At 42.8% G+C, this 20038-nt stretch overlaps 1 protein-coding gene across 6 annotated transcripts in view; it reads left to right on the top strand.

Annotated features, from left to right (window-relative positions):
• Positions 1 to 20038, top strand: part of MOB2 (MOB kinase activator 2) — a 109617-nt gene that overhangs the window by 72404 nt on the left and 17175 nt on the right. The window contains exons 1-2 of one of the 6 annotated variants that reach the window (XM_085580158.1): positions 7522 to 7692; positions 13500 to 13606. The exons of 4 other annotated variants lie outside the window; for them this stretch is intronic. In XM_085580158.1, coding sequence (XP_085436284.1) covers positions 13503 to 13606 — 104 coding nt within the window. In that variant the 5' untranslated portion in view covers positions 7522 to 7692; positions 13500 to 13502. Of the gene's footprint in view, positions 1 to 7521; positions 7693 to 13499; positions 13607 to 20038 lie in introns of those variants that run through there. One more of the 6 variants, XM_021526717.3, reaches the window with a different exon arrangement.

The raw sequence follows: 20038 nt of genomic DNA on the forward strand, positions 1-20038 counted from the left end.
ACTGTATATTCTAACTTCTTCCTTGATCAGATGAGAGTTGGGTTAATTTCCTTTACTTTATAGTGTTTCAGCAGTGCAAGCCTGTCACAGTAATGAGAGTACTCGTGTCATATAGAATGATAATCTAGCTGAAGTTTGGAAGGCAATTCTTTTATAAGTAGACCCTTTCATGACCTCTGTAGGCTTCCAGGAGTTTTTTTGGGTTTTTTTAAGAGCTCTCAAATTTTCTGAGCCTAAAATGGAATCTTGTGATGGTTTGAGATAATTCAAGTACTTCTGTTTTGTATTACATTATATAAAGAAGTGATGTTTTCCATAAAGTTTCCCCTTTTGAGAGGGATTGGTTTGTTTTTTTGTTTTTTCACTACTGCCATGATTTCCCTCAGTGGCTTAGCTTGCTTTTGAAGAAATGTTAGTTAGAAACAAAGAACATGATGCAACCCAACAATCGTGTGTACCCAAGCTTTTTTTATTCTACCAGCTCCTCATTAAACTAGGCCACTGCACTTCCAGAATATATTAGAGCAGAGCCTGAAAAAATATGTATGGTAGCCTTAACCTTATATTGTATTATTCTGCCACTCTGTCCAAATCTGTCCAGAATTTGTAGGAGAGGGCTAGTCTCAAGACCATATATGATCATGCTGTATTTTGTAAAACACTGGAAGTTCTATACTATCAAAGTATTAATGGGTAAGTGAATAGCCCTGAAGCCATTTTCTTCTTCAGAAAATCAGAGCATGAAAACAAGCTGTATTTGTGCAAGAGGTTTTAGGAAAACACATGCTATGCAGTTTTGTGTGGCCATAGCTATATAAGTATAATGTCCCACATGCAGCAGAGCTCTATTGCAGGCAAGCCAAGACTCTGCTGTGAGGGTGTTATGGGTTCTTGTGTACAAGATTTTTACTAAAGCCGAGTGTGAGGAATTGTCCTATAAAACTTCAGAGGTTTTTTTTCCCCAGTAAATTTGCACATCTCTCATTTAACATGCTGAATAAGAATTGTTAATGTTTTCAAGTGGCTTGAAATACTTAGCAGTATGTGAGGTCTGAGGATTCCTCAGAGGCAAGATCTTCACGCTTTTACTTCCACAACTGTTTTGAAACAGCAGCAGTGTGACTTGAGCTGTGCCAAAGCCTTGGTGCTTGTCTGTGGATCCCAGTGATGCAGGTGTCCATGTCCAGCACACGCTGACCAAACTGGTTTTACTGGGAAGTGGCCCCTCCTCCGGGCTGAGCTGCCCCAGCGCAAACACTGCTTGTACTCATGCCTTTGCTGAGCACCAGCTGGAAACTTCTTCACCAGGATAGTAAATTGGAACTATTTCAGTTTGTAGGTTAGGAACTTTGTGACATTGTTTATATGGTTAAATCTGTGCTGGGCCTGAACAGTATTAAGAAATTAAATTAGCTTGGATGAAGCATCTCTGTGTTGAGTGTGGAATGCAAATTTGCACCGGTCTGGGCGTGAAGCAAGTTAATTTTGTGACGTCTGGATTTTGTGGTCCTACTCTTCAGAAGTAGTAGCTAAGGAGCTATTCTGTAAATGCCAGGAATTACAACAAATAGTTTCTCATTACATAATGTAAGCTCTGTGTGTTATATTTTGTAATGCATGCCTGGGGAAAAATCTCATAGAATAAATTTCATGCTTATTTCATGAATTGTTTTTTCCCTTGTGCTGTCATCTAAATGTGGCATTAGCAGATAAAATCATTTACTGTACTGAAATGAAGCCATTCTTAGCACCAAAAAGGAGGGAAACTTTTACTTCCTTTGTGTCTCTCCATCTGTCTGGGAAAACTCTGCAAGTTCACTCCCAGCATCTCCCCTTTTGCCTTCTGTGCCTTTCCCACCCAAGCATAGATAGAGTTCTGACCAATAACACTGCTGCCACAGATACCCTCCTTTCCTGTGCTGATTACCTTTAACTCCTTAGCCCAGAGTTTTGTGCCAATTTGCAATTAGGATTTAATTTTCCATGCCATATTTACCCAAGTCTGTAGAAACAGTAGTTGTGTTGTAAAACTTACAGGGAGAGTTCTGTATATATGTAGCAAGTAGTTCTGAATATGTTAAACAATCTCTGGGGAGAACTTCTTAGCCAAGTTTTAGAAGTTTTACCTCTTTATATGAAGCTTGAGGTCCAGTGTATTTGGGGGAAGAAAAGGAGTCTTTCATTTTAGCTTTTCTGTATCAAATGCATATTGCATAAACGCTTCCCTGGAGTGCAGCCTAGCTAAACTTTAAAATTAGGACCAAGAAAAAAAAAATAGGGAATGGTAAAATATGAGATGAAATTGTCACTTGTATTATCTCTGGGAAGGAACTAACAGCAGCCACAGTGGTAGAAATTCAACATCTCAATCCTTACAGTGTGCTGTGGGCACCCATGCAGCCCATCAGCAGGTACTCTGCTTAATAAGGTTTCTTCCTTTGACATTCTTGGTGAGATGCTTGGTGTGTTGAAAGACATTCACTGTCACACCTTCAATCACTTGTGATTTCTTCTCACCCTTTTCCCCACAAAAGAAAAGGCATTTCACCCTTGCTGACACAGTTTTTGTGTCATTCCAGCCTCAGTGTCACCTGGAGCTATTACTAGGCTTTTGCTAAGCACACTTTGTCTCTGTGGAAGACAGTTTATGAGGATGATGGATTTGAGCTCTTTATTTGCAAATATTTTCCAGTTTATTGTTCCTGTATATAGCAGTGCCAAGTATATTGTTTTGCAAATTAGGATGAGGGAAACCCTCTCCCTCCTGAGGCTGTGCTGTGGTTGATTTTTACTCCACTGGAATGAGTTCTGTAGGAAAGGAACTTTTTGGGGGCTGCTTCATCCTTGCTGAAACAGGGTGCTATAGGATGGTGTACAACAACTTAGTACATAAAGCAAAGAACCTTTACAGTTGAAAGCAGGGCAAGGTTTAAGCAGAATGAAGTAACATTAGAACTTGCCTAAGATTCAGAATAACTTCTAATAAGAGAAATTATTTGTATATGAGTGGTATGTTTTCAGGGTTTCTACAAACTAGTGTCTGAATCTGATGTTTTGCTCCAATTCCATGGCAATTCTTTGACTCAGAATCTACTTGCCACAAACTTGCCTGAACAGCTGCACAGGAAACAAGTGTCCTTTCAGTGTGTGTTTTCAGAGGGCTTCTCTCATTTTAGGTGGCTGACTCAGGAGGACTGGCTGAAATGCAGGTGATGAAAATGAACTCTGCTCTATTTCAGATTACTTCTTCATGTAGAGTCTGAGTGTGATCATCTCATCCTTTATTTGTAGTGTTCAGGTATTAGTTCAGTACTGGTGGAGTTGAGTATCTCTTGAGCTGCTTTTACTGCTGCTTCCTTCAACACATTCATGTTCTTCATCTCTCATCCATACGCACTTGCTGAACTTGGCTTAACTTGACATCTGGGATTTTAGAACGACTGATGCACCTACACACTTGTCAGAAATATAATACCTTTGAGATCACGATTTCTCTGTTCAGTACATACAGCAGCACTCATTCCTTTTCCTTTGCCCCCCCTTTTTTTTTTTAACTAAGTAAAGTGGTATTTGATGAACACTTGGTTCTTCTCGTTTTGTGCATCCCTTCCAAAAAGCCTTAGTTAGTTTGTGTTTTTGTTTTTGTTTTTGTTTTTCCACTCCCAGTGGAGCTTTTACTGATATTTTGAGCTGATTTGCTTTTCTGGCTAAAAACGATTGTTTGTTTCTCTTGTTATGGATGAGGTGAGAATGCTGTGTACCTTTTTTTTTTCCTCTTTGCCTGCTGTAGAAAAAAACATCCCATAGTATTGATGAAGCAAAGATGGTTGCAGGATAGACACTGACTTGTCATTATTTTCAGAGTTTTCAATAAAGCAGCAAATGCAGGCACCTTGTCACTTAGAAATATGCTGCATTTAAGCTCAGTCTTTTATGCACAAACTTTCTGCACTGTGTGTGGCCATGAAGACCTATTGCTCCTGCTATTATCTCAAGAGTGGAGTTGAACACGTACTTTTAAAATCTGTTTCCCCCTTCACTTTGACCACTCCAAACTGCTTTCTGAGACTGAGACAACTTGTCTTCTGTCCCAAATCCATGCCTGTAGTGCTGATACTGAGCAGAGCTGCTTGTGCCATCTGCTGCTGTGTGAAGATGACAAAATGGAGAGCAAATGTAATCTCGTATAAGTACAGCTTAGAGGCAAGTTGAAGGATAAAATGTTCTCATTGCTGATTTTCAGTGGTTCCAGACACCTGGGAGTACCCTGGAGGTAACTGGAAAGGGTACCTGGCTGGGTGGTATCAGGGCACACTAAAGTCAAACAAAAGGGCTAATGAGCTTGCAAAATTGAAATGTTATATATCAGGCAGGGACACACAATAAACTTAAGCTTAATTTAAAACAGGACTTTGCAGTCTGATGTTACAAGGCTTCATTTCTATGCATATAAATGCTGAATTGTACCTTCTCCCGCCACCCATGACGTTGTTTGTTTGTCTGGTTGAATACAACTCTCTTTCTTTGCCAACCTCCAAGTACCAGAATACATCCCTGTGGTGGCTGCTTTACATGTACTTTTTATGGAATGGTAAAGGGGGCAAATAAGTATGTAATGGTTAACTGCTGCTTATAGCAACATTATAAATACAAAACATTATTCATAAAATTTATAAATATTATTCCTTGGCTTGGTAGTTGGGATCAGTGTAGAAAGCTTTCCATCAGTGTGCTGCTAGCACATGTAGTCATGTGTGAGTGAGGAGAAATGGGGCTCCCCTCTTCCCAGTGGCCTGCAGTGCTCTTCCTCTGCGCCTCCATTGATGTCACTGTTTTGCTGATGGGTCTGTAGATCCAACACAAGTGGTGAAGCTGTTTGTAGGTCCATTCACAGGTATTCCTCCTAAGGTCTAGTGATGATTTCAATACACAATGCTGCCTGTCTGGTGGGTAAGGCACTTGCTAGAAGCAGTTCACTGATGCTGAAGCACACTTGGGCTAAGGTGCAACAGTTGTTACTTGCAGAGGATGTTGAGGAAACAAGTGAAAAAGAGGCTTCTGATGAATGTAAATAGGCAGGAATTCAGATGGCTGTAGACACACCCTTAAGGAAGTGTAGATATGCATTCTTGAATATGCACAGGTGGAGATCAGACCAGCAGCTGTGTTCAAATAAACACTCATTGTAGATGGAGAAGAGTACTTCTTTCTGGATGAAGCAGCTCTCAAATAAACCCATTTGTGTCAGCACGTGTGTTCTACATCTTGTCAAAGTTTTAAGAATCTGTACTGCACATGCAGTTTAAATTATTTGTGTTGATGCCATATAAATAAAGTGTGCTTGCCTAAGTTGTGTTTCCTATAATAATGTGCTTTTTTTTTATTTATTTTGAAGCATTTAAAATTGACTTAGAGGTGCTGGATTTTCCCACAACTTGCATAAAATCTATATTACAGGTAATCTGTAGCATTTAGTTGATCAAATCAGAGGATTCTGCTTGAATAGAGGAAAATGATAGGTGCCACAGAGACATGTGGTTGAAAAAAGGGAAAGAAAAAGTGCTGGGTTGAGGTGGAAGCTAGCAGAAGAGAGAAATAAGCCATTTATTTGCACCAAAGTCAAAAGTGATCAGGTTTGAAAGTTGTTTTCAGTCAATATTTTCGTTTTACCAGAAGAGGATCAGTTCCTAACCTGCATGAGATCACTGAACCTCCATCTCTGAAGAGCGACTGTTTTGCTCTTGGAGTCATGGAGAGGCTAACTTTCCTAATACAACTCTAATACCACAGAGCTGTATTTATTTTGGTTTTACCCCTGGATTTTTTCTTTAATTTACTTTGGATAGACAGACTTTTATTAAAACTTAAGCTCCTTTATATCACAGCCTTGTTGTTTTTAAGGTGGTTCTTTAAAAAACTAAACTCTTTCTGTGCAGATTTCACTATTCGACAAAGCAAGGGCAGCTGCCCTTTTGGCAGGTGCCCTTCCTCCATTTTCCAGGACTCTTGCTTTGTAATGTTACTGTCACAAGTTGCTCTTACTTGGGGACAAGGTTGACAGAGCATCAGATTTTTCACAGGTTGGATTATCTACTGAATGAAATGCCAGGATTCAGTGGGGAAAACCAACCTGTGTTCAGCTGCAGGCTTCCTGTGTGCTATCAGTGAAGTCATTAAAACTCCATCTTAAGTGGATTGCTTGTACAGTGGGAATCAAAGTATCTTCTGCCTCACAAGGGTGAGGAGGCCTAACTTGGACATGGAACTCAAAGTGCATAGCTGACAAACACCCCTGCCTGGGTAGATGCTTCGGGACTGAGCAGCAGCACATTTTTCCTTCAGGTTGCATCACGGGGCTGCGGTTTCTGGGGTTTGTGCAAACAGCAGCCACATTCCAGCCTGCTTTGACCGGGTGATGCCAGGTTGGTGGCAGCAGCAAAGTCACTGTTTGTGCTAAACTGAATTCAACAAGCCTGTTTGCCTTCTGTTTACAGGGGAAGATGCCTATTCAGTAGGCAGACTGGAACACTTGGCTATATTCTGAACGGGGAATTGCCCCTTCCGATTGCAGCTAGTCTTGCAGGTGTACTTAAAATGGCAAACCTACTGTCTCCTCTGAGATGTCACGGGCCAGGCTTCAGCGTGTCAGAATAAGTAATGTCCTCAAGACTTTCTGTTATAGGTCCCATTATGCCACACCTGTCACATTTTTTGTTGTGATCTGGCTCTAAATGCTACATCTGCAACCTGTGGGCACAGCTGCCTGTCCAAAAGGGATGTGGGCTGGTGTTTACAAGGCACGGTGAAGGAGTTGGACAGTGCCTTTCTAAGGTCTGTTAGGAAAAAGCATGGCCATGTGGTTTATCCAGGCACAAGTGAACGTGGGTCACAATGGATCTTGTGTTTGGGGACACTGCTTAATCACTCATCCTCCGAGAACCATTACCCAGTGCTTAGCTCTTAACTCTGGTCACAATGGCAAGTCATCTCTTGCTGTTTATAGCCTTCTTCTGCACCCTTCCTCTGTTTAAGTGTCTCTAATAAAGGTCTCGGTGTCATTGCTGGGCTGCCATGCGCTTGGTAAGACTGTAGCTCTGGTAGCCCGTGTCCTTGCATGTGACACAGAGCACTGAGAGCAGTGCAAAGTCTTGCTGGCAAAAGACATCGTTATTCCCGTTTCTCACCGGGAGTCCAACCTGGCTAGTGCAGGCAGCAAAGCAGAACGTTTGCCCCGTGTCCGGTCCGTCAGGCACCGTCCTCGTTCGCCTTGCTTGTTCTGCGGCTGCCAAAGAAAGGGGTGGAGGATTGTTCTGTGGGTGCTGGTGCCGGCCAGCCGCGCTCTCCCGTGCCGGCACTGCCCGCGTTGTGTAACGCGGCCGGGCCGCGCCGCCCGAGCGGCCGCAGCGCCGAGGGCGCGGGGGCGGCGCGGGGCCCTGCTCGGGCGGGCGGGCGGGGCGGGCGGAGGAGCCGCGCACCGCCCGCCCCCAGCGCCATTGGCGGGGCCGCCGGGGGCGGGCGGCCGGGACAGCGGCGGCGAGCCGGGGCCGAGCGGGCTGCGGTCGCCGCTCCGCACCGCCGTACCATGGTGGGGGATCACTGCAGCCTGCCCGGTGAACGGCCCGTGCTCGCCCAGAGCCCCAAGGCTGGATTAAGCTGCAAGATGGTCCTGCAGGCGGTGGGCAAAGTGCTGCGGTAAGGGCGGGTGCGGCGGGGGCCGTGGCGCCGGGCGGGCAGGGCGGCTGCCCACGGGGCATCCCGGCACAGGACGGAGCTGGGGCTGGAGCGAAAGCTCCAGCTCTGAGCCCCGCTCCTCGCTGGAGGAAGGAGGGAGGCTGCTTTTGGCTCCCTCTGGGTCCTGTGTAGCGATCGGGCGGCTGGAAGTTGGAGCAGCAACAAGCGCTTGGAGAGGAACATTTGTTCCCCCTTAATACGGCAGTCGGGGTTTGTTTGCGCTTTCATGAGAACTGAGTTTCCAGGACGTAATCAGACAGTGAAGGTCCTGGCTTGCCTGAATAAGGAGTCTGACCAAGATGCTACATATGCTTTGGCACGTTTTCTACAGAAATGTTGTAAGATGAGGGGGGAAAATTGCTCATGCAGCTCAGAGAAGGGCTTGTGTGAACACTGAATCGTGGATGACTACTGAGACCAAAACCAGACTCTTTGGCAAAGGATATGCAGTAATTTGATTCGGAGGAGTTCTGACCCGTTCTGGTTGGTAGGGAAAAACGTCACCACAAATATTAGGATTAGAAGCCTCTTTCTTCAACAACTGTAGCTTTTTTATTTTGGTTGTATTCAGATATTTTTCTGGAATCTGGAGAGTTGAAGTGCTGCTCCAAAAAGGAGCCTTGTTCCTTCAGCATAACTTTATTTGGCAAGCTTTTCGTTCGTCCCCGTTTCCTACTGTCTGTTGCCAATTGTTAAATGTTTGTCAACAGAAACATTATCCCTCTCTTCCTCTGTTGACTCATGTCTCTCCCCAAGCGAGTTTAAGGGAGCCATTTATTAAAGCAGAATGTTCTGATCACAAAGCGGCTGAGCTCTAGCTGGGACTTCAGCTAGAGGAGTTCGCTGGGCTCGGAGCAGCGTTGGTGGGAACAGCTGCTTAGATTTGCTCTTTCAAAAGTTCCGTAGTGCAGTTGTTTGGTTTTTTTTTTTCCCCTGTTAAAAATATTTTCCCGTAACAAGCATTAATTTAATGAATTGAATTTTCTCTTTTAGCTTTTAAACAAGTTTAACGTCCCTTCTTTGCATTTTTGGGGGCAGCACGTCTATAATTCTATACGGTGTTACACAGCTGGTCATATCATAAAATCCTTTGGCCAGCGACTTGCTATTCATGATGTGAACCTTTTGAAGTTTTTGGTAGCTGTTCTATTGGCAGTACTCCCAGATGTAAATAGATGGGTGCCTCTGTAGGAAAGAATTGCCAAACCTTTTGTTAAGTATCTATGGCTGTTTATTTTATACTATAGGTAAGTTCCTATGACTTAGAAGTGAAACATATATTTTTAATTTGTTCAGTGCACGCTTTTTAAAAGATGGAACATTAACCTCAGTCTTTCTCCTCCTACTGGAGTACACGCAGAAATTGTGCATAATTTTGCTTTTCTTCTGAGATTTATTTTTGACGTGTATTGTAAAACTATTGTGAAAGCAGGAAAATATTGTCACACATGAAATTTTTTGGACTCATGAATTAATATTTTGATGAGCTGTTACTAGATGGGAGTGATTACTGTTTTGTAGTTAAATGTTCTTTTAATGTGTCTTTTTGGTCTGGGTTATCTCCTTTGGCTCGTAGTGAGAGAGAAATGTGAAATCACAAAAAACTTTCTTTAGATGCCATACTGGTTCTTGTATTTCTCCCCTTAAATCTGCTTCAGATGCCTTATCTGACCTTACCTGTCTTACTATCTTGCTTTGTTCTGTAAAATAGAAACTCATCCTGTTCTGTAAAGAGCTCAGGCAGTGTGAAAGCAGAGGCGCTGGTGAGGAGCCAGGTAAATACTACATCCAATCAAAGTTTCCTTATTGCAGAATGGGATATTCGTGCTTCAGAAAGTGTGAGCCCAGTCAGTGATGGTGGAAGAAGGAACCACATGGGACCTCATTTAGGCCAAAAATGGTGGCTTGTTAGTGACAGCTGGGATGAGATTTCTCTGAACAGAGGCACCCACAGCTGAGCTTTGTCCACCTTATTGGTGGTAGAAAAGAACGGGTACCTTAAATGCTTTGTGTCTGAATGCAGAGGTGCAATGCCTGCAATGACAGAGTGACCACCTCATGTGGTAATACTTAAGTTGTAGTCATAAGAAGTTAAAGGAGATGTATCCCAAATTACTGTAATATCTTGCTATCTCTTTCAGAGGAAACGTATCAAATACCACTTCTAAGCTTGGCCACCTGGAACTACTGATGGAGTTTTCTGCAGTCTATACAATGCTGAGCTCTGTATGGAGTAATTTTTCTCGTGTTGGTCAGGCCATCACCAGTGGCTTGGTGATGAGATTGAAGGGTATCTTGCTTGTGCACAGCCCGGTGTTATGAGCAGCCCCTGCTGCATTTTAAGCTCTTTTCTCAGGCCTAACTGGGAGCTGTCATGGTCACAGTTTCCTGCCAAGGAATTGCAGAAATTCACAATGGACAAGGAATAGAATACCTTTGTTCACTCTAAACTGCTTCCACTCCCATCTCTGTCCTGCTTGTGAATTATAAAGCTCAGGTGTTCTTGTGCAATAGTTAATCAGTTTGATTTCCTACATAGCAGATTTGTTGTGTTATTTACGTCCAGTTTGAGTAGTTCCAACTAACGCACTTGGATCTTTTAACTCGCAAGTTGTTCTCATTAGCAGGTCCAGCTCCTCCTGCCTGCTGAGTACTCTGTGTGCCACACGTTAGCAGTAACAGCTGCCAGAGGAGGAATCGATACCGAGGAAAGGAGGAGGGAGGTGTGAGGAAGCAGAAAGGCTTCATGAGAAGAGCAGTCCTGAGAACCTGAGAAGAGTTTAAAAGAGCGTGGGGGAAAGACAGCTGAACCAGAAAGGGGGGAAAAATGTAACAAAAGCAACAGATGTGTTCTCAGTCTTTCTAATTAATGTTTTATGAAAGCCACAGTTAGGTTTATTGCTCTTTTAAATTATTAGTGATTCAGCTATGAAGAACTCTGGAGATGCTTGTATCTTTCATCATATTGGTTAGTAAACTGTGTTTAACACTTCAGGGATGGGACCAAGGTTGCGCACTTGTAATGATTAAAAAAAAATTGAGACACAGTAGGAGAGTGTCATCTCCCCTTTAAATTAGTCACAGCATAGCTGAGAAGTCCTTTAACATGGTGTTTAATTAGGGCTGTTTAATTTCATTTCACTTCATATGTTTTTGAAATACATGAATGTCATTTTTTCCCCTTTTCTGTAATGAATTGTGCTATTATTTAGCCCATAATTAGAGAGGAAGAAAAACCTAAAATGGATGCAGTATGTCTGGATTTTGTTATTTTGATTTCCGTGAGTTGGTGGTCCTTGAGAGATGCGGAAGGGGAAAGAGCAAAGAGTATAATGTCAAAACTTGGAATATTATTCTAATTTTTAGCATTATTTCATTAATTGTCCAAGTTTCTTGTGACACTATGGATTCCTGCCAGTTTCCTTGCAGAAGTCTGCATTTTACTGGCCTCAAGCAGAACAAGTGGAAGGAAGACTCGGGTTCCTGGGATCTCTCCCTTCTTTGGTCACAGCGGGTAAAGAGGCAGCCATAAGCATTTTTCAGGGCCACAAGCTGCTGAGTTGAGGACAAAATGTTCACTGTCTCCGCCAGTGCCTGAGTCCTGATGCAGATGCTCAAGTGTGTTTGCAGTGCTGTGACACTTTGGGTCCTGTGCTGGCAATTTTCAGAGGCTATTCCCCATGCAGCTTCCTAGTCTTTGTGTTTTCCTTTAAGTCTCCAGTGGAACTGAGTCCCTCTGGGATAGTTGGCTATTAATCAGGGATACAGTAGTAGGAAAGAGGAATGATGCAGGCTACAGAGTTGTGATGGCACTGTGTAACATCATTGGATAAATTACAGTATGGTTTATATCTACACATCATCCTGGATGAGTGGAAATAGATACATTAAACCTCCCTTTTCTCAAAAGAGCCTCCCTTTTTACAGTGCTACACAGGCATTGATTTGGAGACCAACTAAAAATAAAACAACCAGCCCCACTCTTTTTTGGCTAAGTGCTTTTCAAGAGTGTAGTTACTTGTCTTCAGTGATAGGGTGATAATGATTGTTTCATTCGGATAAATTAGCAAGTTTGAGTTGGTATCTGGATGCTGCTATGTATTTTTATAGCCAGCACTCAAAAGGTTTTGCAAAATTAAGTTCCTTCTCTCTTTCTCAATTCATAGCAAGATGAGGAAGAAACCAATTTGATTTTGACATTGTGTTTTGGCTTTTAGGTGATCATGCAAGATTGTCTTGTGTTCACGAACCAGGACATAGATGGGTAGGAGCATAGAAGCTTCTCTGCTGCCTGGACTCCCATGGCTGAAGACAGCTGTTCTCTGTGACACTTGTGTGTATCAGCAGGACTAAAGCAAATACTTAAACAATCAATCCTGTTTTATTCTAATTTAGGCAGAAACATTTTTCAATAATTTAGTCCAGTTCATAGTATTAGAAAGTAATTAGAAGAGCCTTGTTTAGCACTAGCTGATCTGATTAATGCAAAAGCCTGGGACAGACAGAAGAGAAGGGAGGGAGGACAGTATGGAGGGAAAGGGGCTTATAGGCAAAATGCTCTCCAGAGCCATGTTGGCTATTTTTATCCTGTTCTTTTTCTTTCTCCCTCCCACAATTTTCCGTTGTACCGAAATAGTTCAAAATGTTTGGTTCAGGGCAGCTGACATCACTAGTTGTCATGCTGTGTCCTGCTGAATATTTCCGTAACAGGAGCTGATTCCTCATACAATGATGGCCTTTTGTGACTCTCAGCTGCTTAGAAAGGACTGGTGACACTGTGGGGCAGTAACATCTTGTGCTTTGGCAAAGGGTGACCAGGCAGAAGGGACTCCAGTGGCTCTTCTGTGCGGATGGGAGCATGGATGTACTTGTGGAGATTGCTTTTGGACACAAGTGTCCTGTCCTCACGGCAGGCCTGGGTGGCATTGCCAGCCTGGTGGGCTCATCTGGCTGGAATGTGCCTGCTGGAGAGGGGGCTCTCCCTGTGTGTGCTGGGTGTTCCCAGCATACACAGGTAGCAAAGTCTCTTTTGGCTGTAGACACAAAACTTGTAGTGCTCTCCCTGACGTTCAGTCCCCCAGGAGACTGTCAGATATCTCTGGCAAAGCCATGCCATGACTGGGGCTCTTGCTGGAGCTCAGGACTTGGAGCTGTGCTCTGCAAAGGTGCTGTGTCTCCCAGGTGGGTCCAGCATGCCAGGCAATCCTCTGTTTCTTTGGGTTAATCCTCTGTGAATCCTTTGTGAACATTGCTGAACCATGTACAGTGTATTACCTTAATGAAGAACTTGGTGCCTTTATTCAGAGGTATTTACAGCACTGAGATGTATTTAGGTGATGTTCCACATCCTGTGAAGTGATAGCCAGAGGGAGAGCACTGCTAAAATTCTCTGTGTTGAAACAACCCTCTAAGGTGTCTCCAGAGCTCATACAGAAAGGGCTCCTGGCCAAGGTTTAATAGCATTTTCCTCTTGTTTAGAGGTAAAAGTATGCTTGCTTCTTTTTTTACTGAAGATGCCTCCTGGACACTTTACAAAGAATAGATTTGACTGTATCCTCAGACTTGTGAAATTATTCACCCTTCTTTTATCTTGTTTTCTTGGTATGCATTTTTTGTTTATTCCAGATTTATTCCAGATTTTAGCTGCCTGTTGCAGTCTGGAAGATTATTCCATTTATATATGAGTGAAGTATGAGTGTGCAACATTCATCCTTCTGGGTGTTGACTACAATTCCTGGTTTGTCTCTTTTTTTCCTGTGTTGCAATAGCCCATGTTTCTCGTGCTGCACTTTATGGGAAAGTTACCTATTTCACACAATTTCTGTCTGTCTTCTCTGGGATATCAAACATCTGTGCACTCCAAGACCTTTACCAGGTAGGTTTTTAGGAGAAAAAAAGTTCTCTGTAGAAGAGCTTTTCTGTTCCCATTTGTTGATTTTTTAAGAGGTGTGGTGTTAGGAATGTGATCTCCTGTAAGTTGTCCTGTGTTTTAGGATGGCTGAGGCAAAATCCATCTGTTCCTCTATGGTACATCTCTCTGTGATTACACCAAAATTGAGTTTGTTAGTGTGTTATTTTGTTGAGGGGAATTCTAAAATTCTTTTCTTAATCCCTGGTGCTGTGGGCTTCAACAGAATCTTAACTAAAACTTCAGCAAATTACTGTCAGAGAAGAGATGTTGCATTTCTTTTAAGAGCTGCCAGCACCTAGTCTCTTGAAAGGGGGTTGGATGTATGGTTTAACACTTTCTTCCAGCTTTCTGAAGACCAAATATGCTTCTTTGAGTGAATGAAGCCCATTAGCACTGAAGCCAGGCTGCTTGAGCTTGTCAGAAATTCTGTCTGTTAATTTTTCAAGTTCTTTCCTGTCTGCTACAGAAATAAGTTTAGAAGTGCTTTTGTTCAGACAGCAGGAACGCGTGGTAGCAGATGTTCCCCAGGTGAAAGGAGCATTGAGGATGTCTGTGTGATTCCTTTTATTTTTTAAAAAAGAAAAATCAGCAGTGAGTGCAGCTGTCCTCAGAAAGGCAGCTAGTGGCACAATATTAAAATTCTTAGTTTACTATCTAGAAAAAGTAGTCCTGGAACACCACCCAAAGTACATGGAATTGCTGAAGAAAGAAGGCTTGGGTTTCTTCATTGTTGGTTTATGTAACTTCACACAGAGGAGGGATGACATGAGGTGCACCTTGCTGGCTCCACTCAAGCCCCGACAGCCAGATCTGCTCTTCAGTCCAATGTGTGCACACATCCCAGGCTCAGAACACCAAAGCCTTACAGGGAGGGTGCTGCCTGTCAGCAGGATGCTTTTCCCAGCAGGGAAAAGGAAAATTCTGATAAAGAGGCTTTGCTGATTCCTTCTTTTACAGATTCCCCGGTTTGATGTGACTGATAATTTTTTTTTAAATTATGCAGGGAAAAGATAAAGCTGAGGTCTTGAGACCACATTCTGTGTGGGACGGAGGGGAAGCTGTATTATTTCTCAACTGAAATAGTTATTTTTCTGTTGCTTTGCAGCATAGAAAGGTTTTTTCATGTCTAGGTATATCATTCAAATCAGTATATTTTTAAATCCACACATAACCATCCCTTGCTTTGAGGGGTGACTCTTGCAAAAGCTGGGGCAGAAGTGTGGCTTCACATTGGGTTTTGAGGAATGTCTCAGGTGTTGGTCTCAGCTTCTATGACCTGATCATTTGCAAGTCCCTCATGAACAGTTAAAGATCCTTTTTGTCATTTGCTCGTGCAGCCAAGGGAATGAAACAACCTCCATACAGAGCTGTGCATCTAATTTTAGTATTTGTTTTTGAAAATTACTAGTTTTCCTTAACCAATTTCTTGGTTGTGCTTTCAGCATTTAATTAAAACACTGAATTTGTATCTTAACAGGCTCTTGGAGGTAACACTGCAAGTTTGGGTATATCTATGTTTTTTTTCCTGGTTGATAGTGGATAAAGGTGTTTCTACTTGCTTTTCAGTCTCCCGTGCTGTATTTGAAAAAGTAATAAATTAAGGTTAGGAATCACTGCTATCCCACTAGCTAATTAACAGTGATCTAACTGTACAAGTAATTAAACTATTACCCACCCTACTATTTTTTTCAACTAGTCATTCAAATGTTCTTTACTTTGGCCTATGAATCCATAGTTTGTATTCTAAACAGATTTTTTTCCTTCCTCTGTTGTACAGAAAAGCTTCAATGTGATGTTTTCTAAGAAATTCTGAAACAGCTGTGTGCTATTGTTGACAAAACTGAAGAGAGCATTGCATCATTCTGTCAAAAATCTTTAAAAATTAACTGAATGGTTACACTAGTGAAAGTTTGTATGTATCATTTGTTAATGAAAGTTGCCTAGTTAAGATAATGCTTTGATTCCTTTTCCCACTGACTTTCTGACCCTGTGAGGAGACACAATTTATGGCTTCTATGGACTTCAATTTTTAAGTTTAGCAAGATAGTTCACACTAAAACTGAAAGGATCTGCTTCTCCTCACAGGATCTGGTCTAAGGCATGCCAGGAGAGATGGGACTTACCTGAACTGACTTGTGTTTAAATTAAAGACAAAATATTTCCCCCATAAAAGGGGGGGGGGGCGGGGGGAAGTTTTTGATCTCTACCATTGAGAAGTGACCTTGACCCATAATATTTTCTGGTGAATAAATATCCTTCCTAATTAAAATGCTGTGGTTAACTAGAAGTGTAAGAGATGAGTTTGTGGAGCTTGGTACAGAGGATGAAAATTTTAGGTGGGCACAGTGGTATTTCTTTGCCCAACCTGCTCAATAAGTAATGACTGGTAGATGATTGAATTTTCCCCCCAGCTGTGTGTCTCAGTGCAGCAAGATGCACATGTGTGTGCTAGTACACATGCTTTAAAAGTGAGGTGACAGGTGCAGGCATGCAAAATTGCTTATGAATAGTGAAAACAAGTTAGGCTTTTTTTTTCCCTCATGCTGTGTATCTGAGTTTATACTGAAGCTCCTGCAAAGCAAGCTGTTTGAAGTAGCTGTGTTGATACCTGTGTTTCCACGTGCACTCTCAGTTGTGGTGTGCCCTAGCACATTTCTGATTTCTGTCTCTTTAAACCACATTTTTTTAGATGGAAAGCAGACAAAGTTTATGTGAAGGTTTCAGCTGTTTTAAGTCCTGCCTACTGTGTGATAGAGGTGTCATTTTCCAAGGTGGAACTGTAGCAGGAAGGCAGGTGCTGAATTTATTTTTTATCTCTTCCCTACAGAAAAAACTAATTTGCCTTCTGATACAAGACACCTTTTGTGCCTAGATAGTTGTGATTTCACATTGCAAGTACATGAGACACTATATGCACCCATCTTCCAAAACACAGTATATGGGTAAGCTTGACCTCCATATCTAACATGATTTTGCAGTTGCAGGTTTTCTTTAGGCTACAGTGGTGCAGGAAACTAGTCTGTATTGTCAGTTAATTTTTGGCTGTTGTCATACAAAGAGAGCTCACAAGGCAAGATGGCAGTGAGGAAACAAAACCATTTTTTACAAAGACAAACTTGTCTGCACCCTGGTACTCTCTGAACAGAACGAGCTGTCTGCATTTGTGTATCTTGGGCTATATAGCAAGAAGTCTGATTGCTGAAGCCAGGTTGCCATGGTGAAATAATTCTCAGCAATTAAAGCACAGTTCCATCCTGAAAAGCAACTCTGTGCAAGCTATGTTGTGAAATCCCGCACTTACAAGGCCATGAGGTTTCCAAATCAAATTTGCTTGGTTTGGAAATAAAAAGGTAGCTTTGCAGTCTTCCAGCTCTACAAAAGTCATCAGGGTTGGGACATAACAGTGGCTGTAGTGATTTATGTGCTCTGGTGGTGAACTCCTTCCCTACAAAGGTGCACCACAAGGTACTGGATGTGCTCATCTGGAGATAACAGGGCTGTATCAGAGTAGCCAGGAGGGGCAGTTGCTGCCAAAACCCGAATTTAATAATGACGTAAAAGTCAAAATAATTCGGTGTTCCAGTAGGAGATTAGAGGATAATAAATCACTGATTAAATTAATAGACATATCAGAAAAGACACAGGGAGTAGATTTGTTAATTGAGATGTTTTTTGTGGTGTTGCTACAGTACATTAAATTCTTCTTTCCATTTGAAGAGTTTAAAAACCTAAAAAGAGAGCTAAAACACTTTTTTTTGGTCAATTACATTGTTTTTCCTTGTTCTCTGCAGGTAGTATTTCTGACCTCCAGATTTTCAAATTGTCTGCTGAAAAAATACTCCTCTGACTATAAAAACAAACCTGACAGATCTATATTTGTCTTCCCCAGAGTGAAAAAGGTGTTAAAACCACCCAAAACTTGATTTCAAATCTTGGTGCAGATCACTTGTTCTCAAGGCTCTGGGGTGACCTTTCCACGGCAGCACATGTAACAACCAGGCTCACTGGCTCTGCCATGGTCAGCTTTCAGTGGAGAGCCAATTTTCTCCTTCCTCTGGGTGTTTTAATTAGAGAAATGGAAGGTATGCTGTAGATCTCTGCCTTGGACTGCAATGTTTTTTGTTTTAGGAAAGAAATATTTATCTCTGCTGCTTTCCAAAGGTCCTTGGAGAACCAGCTGAGATGTAAACATTGACATATGCAGATACCTGGTGCTGAAATGAATCCTGGTGCTGCTGTGTGGCTGCAGAATGGGATTATATTTAGCAGTGGGGGATGATGAGGAAGCATTTGTGTTGCTTGTATACTAATGGCATTTTTCCTCTAAGGGGAGGCAAGGATACAGGAGCATCCTTATCTTAGAATTGTGTATGGGCCTGATGGGTTTGGAATGTTTGCCTTGGGACTGAAGTGAGCTGTGTGTTAACAAGACAAAGCCCAGATCTGAGCTCCAGCCTGAGTTTTCAGCTGATGAATGGCTGGGCAGAGATGTTCTAAGGAATCAGCATGGGGTGGCCTCTCTTGTCCCCCACACCAGGGTCTGCTCTGAGTGCCATTCCAGGGGAGGAAGAATTGCAAGCATGAGAGAATATACTATGAGACTCCTTCTCAAGCAGGGATTTGAGGTTTGCCCTCTTTCTGCTCAGTTTTGGCTTCCTTTCAGGCAATTTGCCAACTGGAGAATTAAAAAACAAGAACAAAAGCCACCACTCCATGTCATTCCCAGGCTCGGGACTTGGGCACGACTAACTCAGTCCTCTGCTGTGTGGTTTGTTCTAAATATTGAGTAAATTATTTATTACAACACTTTGTCTATGACCTACTGAATCTCTGTTACCACAGACCTTACTTGGCTCCGTGAAGAGATGTTGAAAATAGGAAAGATTAGTCCTTTTTATTTTCTATTCCACTAATTACCAGAAATTTGGATTGTATTAAGTTGCTTAAGAAAAGAATCTTGCTGAGCCTTCGTGCTGGAAACCCCTGGTTGGGGTATGTGAGGGCTTTTTGCCACCAAGATAAAAGAGAATATTTCAAAATGAACAACAAGTGCATATTGCTTGGGTAATTTTGTTTCTTCTAGTGAATTGTTTCATTTAAATTATATCACTGGCTCCTAGAAAAAAGTAGTCTGTTTGTTTCCCATTGGACATGGCTTCCCTGGTGTCCCAGTTGTGTGATCTGGAGGGGAACCTGGAGAGGGCAAGGACTATGCAGTCAGGAAGGTGGAAACCTCTGTTCAGTGTGGGGGAGGAGTTCTGGCAGGTAGGCCCAGGGAAGAAATGGAACTCCAGTGCAGTCTGTTCTACCACAAGAATGCACTCTGTGCATTTTTATAGCATTAGCTGAGCTGTGGCGTGCCTGGCCTTGCCTCTGCAGCCATTCTTCCCAGAGCTGCATTGGAGACAAGGTGGGGAACCCTTCCCAGAGACATTGTGGGGGACCCTGGGCTCCAGCAGACTCTGGGAGTTGCAGCAGGGGAGTTAATGTGCCTCTGACGCACCACTGTGGGCAAACACTGAGCTTGTGCTGGGAGGTGACATACCAGGGAGGCAAGAAGAATCGTAGCTGTTGGGGATAGAAAAGACCCTTGAGGTCATTGAGTCTGCCATTAAATCATATCCACACATCATAAATACTTCCAGGGATGGTGACTCCACCAGTTCCCTGGGCAGCCTGCTCCAGTGCCTGATAACTATTTGGTGAAGAAATTTTTTCTTATACACAGTCTGTACCTTGAGGCCATTTCCTTTTATCCTGTCCATTGTTACATGGGAAAAGAGACCTTTTCTTGCTGCAACCTCCTTTCAGGTAGTTGTAGAGAGTGGTAAGGTAGCCTGAGGCTCCTTTTCTCTTGGTCACACAAGCCCAGCTCAGTCAGCTGTTCCTGTAAGACTTGTGCTCCAGCCCCTTCACCAGCAGGTGGTGGGGAGGCCTACCAAAGGGCACAGAAAGGCCTGATGTACCAGACATGGCATGGTGCAGGTGCCCCATGTTCTCCTTGCTTTTCCAGCAGCACCAGCTGGAGCTCAGTCTGGCCCTACAGAATGTTTTGGGCTTTCTGTTGAGAAGCAGCATTATGAAATGATGTTATGGCACTTGTCATCCTTAACATGCCTGCCATGCCTTGGCACCGACTGTTTACAGCAGAGCATCCGGAGGCCAAGCAAAGATTCCCTTTTAAGGCAAAGAGTCACTGTGAGAATCCCAAAGAAAAAGTTTCCCTGGCATGTAGGGTACATTCTTCTTTCCTCCTCCTCTTAAATAAACTATTAGTAACTTTTAAAAACAGAACAAAAAATGAGAAGCAGGGTCAGCAATGCTGCCAAAGACGCTTTATGCTGCACAGCCCCCTTAGACCTGGGCAGCAACCAAGCCCTGGAGCTGACCTGGGGC

The sequence above is a fragment of the Lonchura striata genome, chromosome 5 (assembly GCF_050655825.1).
Source record: "Lonchura striata isolate lonStrDom1 chromosome 5, ASM5065582v1, whole genome shotgun sequence".
In the NCBI taxonomy this organism is placed as follows: Eukaryota; Metazoa; Chordata; class Aves; order Passeriformes; family Estrildidae; genus Lonchura; species Lonchura striata.